General features: G+C 51.5%; 1 protein-coding gene across 1 annotated transcript; it reads left to right on the top strand.

Annotated features, from left to right (window-relative positions):
- The first annotated feature begins 1,896 nt into the window (after window positions 1-1,896).
- Window positions 1,897-5,781, top strand: LOC119397383 (uncharacterized protein K02A2.6-like). The gene has a single exon (XM_037664813.1). The coding sequence runs from the start codon at window positions 1,897-1,899 to the stop codon at window positions 5,779-5,781; it is 3,885 nt and encodes a 1,294-aa protein (XP_037520741.1).
- The last annotated feature ends 246 nt before the right edge of the window (window positions 5,782-6,027 follow it).

Here is a 6,027-nt window from a genome sequence, read left to right as displayed (position 1 = left end):
CAAGAAGATCATCAAGCGAAATATAGCCCTATTTCCAATTATTTCGCACACTGTGTTTTGAGCCAGCATTTAATTTCGAAAAGCATCAAACACCATTTCGTTAAGCATTGCAGCTGCAAGTCTTAACATTCGCTTTCATACAAGCATAGTGGCGTAGTCGATTTCACGCGTTAGTTAACAGAATGTTAGTCTAGAAAACTGTTTTCGACGCAAATGACAGGCAGAAATCTAAATTCAACAAGGTACGCTCAATATTGGAAAAAAGGCGTCTTTTTTTTTTTTTTTTTTTTTTTTAAAGCAGGTACGAAAGTCTTTGCTGCACGGGGCTCTCCACGCTTAGCAGCGTGAAAGCCTGTGTTGCTTCTGCAGCATTTCGCTGCCGATTTTTGTGGCCGTGTTTATTGACTGAAAATTGGGGCGAAACGTCAAATTTTGCCGTAAATCTATTGGCATGTCCCCCATATATACCTATGGTCGACGGAGGTCGCATGTGATAGAACATCCGCTCTGCACAGTGTTGCTTTAAAATCTCGTAACTAATATTTCCCCTATTGCCCCGCCACGGTGGTCTAGTGTTTATGGCACTCGGGTGCTGACCTGAAGGTCGTGGGATCGAATCCCGGCCACGGCGGCTGCATTTTCGATGGAGGCGAAAATGTTTGAGGCCCGTGTACTTAGATTTAGGTTAACATTAAAGAACCCCAGGTGGTAGAAATTTTCTGAGCTCTCCCCTACGGCGTCGTCCCTCATAATCATATCGTGGTTTTGGGACGTTAAACCCCAGATATTATTGACCCTACGCCTATGTTGTTGCTCGTGTTATCTGCATGGACCACGCACTGAGGACCATACGTCGTCCGTCTATCATATTCTACATATCAGAACGAGAAAGAGAGAAATTCTTCGCATTTCTGTCCTCAATCCCCTCCCCTATACAGTACTTTTGTAGGCATGTAGGCCCCTTTATATACGCTGGCAGAATTCTCTGTTTTTCATTAAAGTGCGTTCTCTCTCTCTCTTGGCGGAGCAACAAATTCTTCACGAGGCGGGATTCGAACCCGCGTACCCTCGATCCGAGAATGAGCGTCCTAACCCTGGCTACCCAGGCCGGCTGGCAGAGCAAAGCATAGCCTTAATAGTATAGTGTAGCAAAGGGGTGGGAAAGGCAAGTGAGGAGGAGAGATGTGATGGTGAGGAGGAGGGGAGAGAGAGCATAGCATAGACATAATGAGAAAGAGAAACATTGAGAGAATGAGAGAGAAACACAAAAAGAGAGAGAAAGAAAAGATAGAGATAGAAAATGATTGAAGGGAAGGAAGAAGCAAGCGAGAAATTGAAAGGGACAGAAAGAAAGGGATGAAAGAGGAAGAAATAGAGAGAGAGAAAGAGAGAAATAAATGAAAATAAAGACATAAAAAAGACATTAAAAACATAGAGAACAAGAAAGATAAAGTGTTGTGTTCGAAGCACTCCCTGTACTCCCTGTGTCAAGAGCGAGCCCCGCGAAGGACCGGATGCTGAAACTACTTCCAGATGTTGACTCCTCTCCTTCCCCCGCTCGGCGCAAAGGAGCCACCCATCGTTTCCCCCGGCAGTTCGGCTGCCGCCTCCATCCGAGTAGGAATAAACTTGTTTTTAACCGTTCGAGGCTGTCTACGCTTTTTGAGACTACCGCGACCCACGCGTACGTCTATGGGCCGACGACAACACCGGACATAACAGTGGCGACGAGGAAGTGGATTTGGACCTACGCTACGCAACGATATTGACAAGCTACAAGCTATGGCTACGCACGGGCTCCCAAATCGGCTACCCGAATTCAACGGCTCATCATGGTCATCATGGTTTGGACGCCTGCAATTTTACTTCGAGGCTAACAACATCACTGATACAGCAATGAAGAGAGCCAACCTGCTAACGCTGTGTGGGGAGCAGACATACGACACAGTCTGTGCCCTGATTCAGCCACGCACTCCAGCAACCGTTGACTACGACGACATCGTAGCAGCGCTACAAGAACACTATGACCCAAGGCCATCGGAGGTCTACTGTCGAGCCCGCTTCCAACGGCGAGACCAACTGGAAGGCGAAAAAGTGGCCGAATACGTAGCGGCTCTCAAAAAGCTCGCTGCTGACTGCAATTTCGGGACGTTGACCGCGACAACTTCAGCTACTGCGCAGGAGGGAGGATCGACTGCCACACCTGCTAACACCACTATGCTCCCCTTGGACGTTATGTTGCGTGACCGTTTTGTGTGCGGACTGCGTGACGAAGGCCTACAACAACGCCTGTTCGCGGAGACGGGTCTCACCTTCTCCAAAGCCTACAACATCGCCCAACGAGCGGAGAGCGCCGGTCACCAGCAGAGGGATATTCGACGGAACGTCGAGCCGGTGCATCACACCAGTGAGCAGTCAGGTCATTCCACGTCTAAGGCGAAATCAAGCAAAAAGACACAGCGCTGTTGGCGATGCGACGACATGCACGATCCCCAGGTATGTCGATACAAGACAGCGACCTGCAATTTTTGCCACAAACTGGGACACATTGAAAAGGCATGCATCACGAAGCGCAAACAGCTCCGACCGAAGACTTCAGTGCAACGGAACAACAATGTCGACGCACAGGAGGGCCAGACGCAAGATAAAAGCCGAACAGCACTAACGTCATCGGTACTATATGACTTGAACGCCGTTGTGAACCTCGGCACGAGACCGAAGATTACGACTGAAATCTTGGTACACCAGCGCCCTATCAGGTTTGAGGTGGATTCCGGAGCAGCATGTACGCTCATCAGCGAGGACACTTTTCGCGCCACTTGGCGTGAGAACGCACCAGCTCTCCAGCAAGACGACACGCAGCTGAGAACGTGGTCCGGACATTCTCTTCCACTACTGGGCTGTGCCAACGTAGACGTGTGCTACAACGGTCAGACCCATCAGCTTCCCTTGCTGGTCGTTCACGGTTCCGGATCAAGCCTTTTAGGACGAAATTGGTTCACCCCTCTTGGAGTGGTCATTGGCGGAGTTCACCACACACCCACCTATCCGTCAGTGGAGGAGCTTCAACAGAAGTACAAAGCGGTTTTCTCCGAAGAAATACCTGGAAACAACGGACCTCCAGTCACACTGGAGCTTCGGGAGGATGCGACGCCGAAATTTTTGAAAGCTAGGTCGGTGCCTTTCGCCCTACGAACGTCAGTCGAGAATGAGCTTGACCGACTGCAGGAACAAGGGATCATCGAACCGACGCAACATTCGGAATGGGCTACACCACTCGTTGTCGTCCGAAAGAAGAACGGTACCCTACGCCTCTGCGGAGACTACCGGAGCACTGTCAACCTGGCGACAAAAGCATCTTCCTACCCACTGCCGACACCGGAAGAGGTTTTTAGCACGCTTCGTGGTGGAAAAATCTTCAGCACCCTGGACTTGACACAAGCCTACCAGCAGCTGAAGGTGAGCGAATCAACGTCTGAACTGCTCACGATAAACACCATTAAGGGTCTCTACAAAGTTAAAAGGCTACCATTCGGAATATCTGCTGCGCCAGCAATCTTCCAGAAATTTATGGAGTCTACACTTAGCGGGATCCCTGGCGTTTGCGTCTACTTGGACGATGTTATTGTCGGTGGCGCTTCCTATGAAGAGCACACAGAACGCTTGGAGCTCATTTTGGAAAAGCTATCAAATGCTAACTTGCGCATCAGCAAAGAAAAATGTGTTTTTGCGGTGCCTGAAGTGAAGTTTCTTGGACATCAAATTGACGCGCAGGGTATCCATCCCACTGAAGACAAAGTGCGAGCAATTACTGAAGCACGAGCGCCTACTAACAAGCAAGAACTGCAGTCGTTCTTAGGGCTATTAACGTTCTACGACCGTTTCCTAGAACATCGAGCTACAGTGGCCAACGATCTATACCAGCTCCTGCAGAAAGAAGTCCCATGGACTTGGTCACCACGCCACCAAGAGTCATTTGTTGCCCTTAAGCAACTACTTCGTAAGTCTACAGTTCTGCGACACTACGACGAAAGGAGACCCCTACTGCTAGCCTGTGACGCATCACCATACGGAGTAGGAGCAGTCCTCTCCCAAGCTGACGACCAGGGACGGGAAGCCCCGATCGCTTTCGCATCGCGCACCCTATCGCAGGCAGAGAGGAATTATTCCCAGCTAGATAAAGAGGGACTTGCTATCGTCTACGCAGCAGATCACTTTCGGCAGTACATCACGGGCAGAAAAGTGACATTCATAACAGATCACCGGCCCTTATTGGGTATTATGGGTCCCCAGAAGCCAATGCCACAGACTTTGTCGCCGCGAATGACACGATGGTGCATCAAGATGTCGTCGTACGATTACGAACTCGTACATCGCACTGGGAAGAAACACCAGAACGCCGACGCACTAAGCCGCCTGCCGCTAGACACCACAATAGATGAACCACCCCCGCCGGGTGATATTCTCATGTTCGAGGCGCTGCCGAACCCTCCGCTAACAGCTGACACGGTAGCAGCATCAACGCAGGAGTGCACTGTCTTGAAGGAAGTCTACGCAGCTATACAAGAAGGCAACGTGCACAAGCTAAAGGGTGGACACTTCAACGCTTACCGCAAGCGAGCTGCGGAGTTGAGCACTCATCGCGGTTGCGTCACCTTGGGATCAAGAGTTGTAATTCCGGCGGCACTTCGCGAACAGGCCATGTCGCTTGTCCACGCAGGCCATCGAGGCATTGTTGCCATGAAAAAGTGTGCCAGAAGTTACATGTGGTGGCCTGGTATCGACGGTGATATAGAATCGACAGTTCAGGATTGCCAGCCTTGCCAATGCAACCACAGAAGTCCGCCAAGAGCCCCTATTCCTGAATGGGAAAGACCAGACGCGCCTTGGCACACCCTGCACATTGATTTTGCTGGACCTATCGAAGGATGCTCATTCCTGGTGGTTGTAGACGCATACACCAAGTGGCTTGAGGTAAAACAAATGGCTACAACGACATCGGCAGCAGTTATCGACACTCTGCGGTCGTTGTTTGCAACGTTCGGTCTACCGCGCAAGGTGGTCTCGGACAACGGCACGCCGTTTGTGTCCACGGAGATTCTCAAGTTCTACAGCGACAACGGCGTCTCGTCTGTTACATCAGCTCCTTACCACCCGGCGACGAACGGACAAGCCGAGCGATACGTGGCTGAGCTAAAGCGCGCCCTTACTAAAGATCAGACTGGGACAATGCAACGCCGCATCGCGCGCTTCCTCTTCAGACAGCACAACACTGTTCAAAGCACTACTGAACAAACGCCAGCGAAATTGATGTTCGGACGAGAAATGAGAACCCAGCTGACAGCAATTGTCCCGGAGCCCTCGGCGAAAACACCGTCGGAGGAAGAAAAGCTCCCGCGTAGCAGGAGAATTGAAAGTGGACAGCGCATATACGCCCGCCAGTTCCACAGAAAGCCCGGCTGGGTTGAAGCGACGGCACTCAAACGCATAGGTTTGCGGTCATGGCTCGTCGACATCGGCGGAAAGGCCACACGCCGCCACCTTAATCAGCTACGTCGTTCCGGTAATTTGCCAAGGGAACCTCCCATTCAAGCAGCCACCTCGACGGAAGCTTCGTCCCACTTAGCCTGGCATCTCGCACCAGATGAATCGGCGCCGCCGCCCGCCGGCTCTGAACACAAGAGAAACGACACCCAGCGAGCGGAGGCTTCTCTTCCTAGTGCGTCCAGAGCGTCCACGCGCCCACGGCGGCCCCCAGATCGCTTCCAAGCGATAATCTAAGGAGGGAGGAGATGTTGTGTTCGAAGCACTCCCTGTACTCCCTGTGTCAAGAGCGAGCCCCGCGAAGGACCGGATGCTGAAACTACTTCCAGATGTTGACTCCTCTCCTTCCCCCGCTCGGCGCAAAGGAGCCACCCATCGTTTCCCCCGGCAGTTCGGCTGCCGCCTCCATCCGAGTAGGAATAAACTTGTTTTTAACCGTTCGAGGCTGTCTACGCTTTTTGAGACTACCGCGACCCACGCGTA

Source organism: Rhipicephalus sanguineus, chromosome 6 (assembly GCF_013339695.2).
Source record: "Rhipicephalus sanguineus isolate Rsan-2018 chromosome 6, BIME_Rsan_1.4, whole genome shotgun sequence".
Taxonomy (NCBI): domain Eukaryota; kingdom Metazoa; phylum Arthropoda; class Arachnida; order Ixodida; family Ixodidae; genus Rhipicephalus; species Rhipicephalus sanguineus.
The sequence above is the reverse complement of the archived record's forward strand: the minus strand, read 5'-3'. Positions and strand labels throughout refer to the sequence as shown.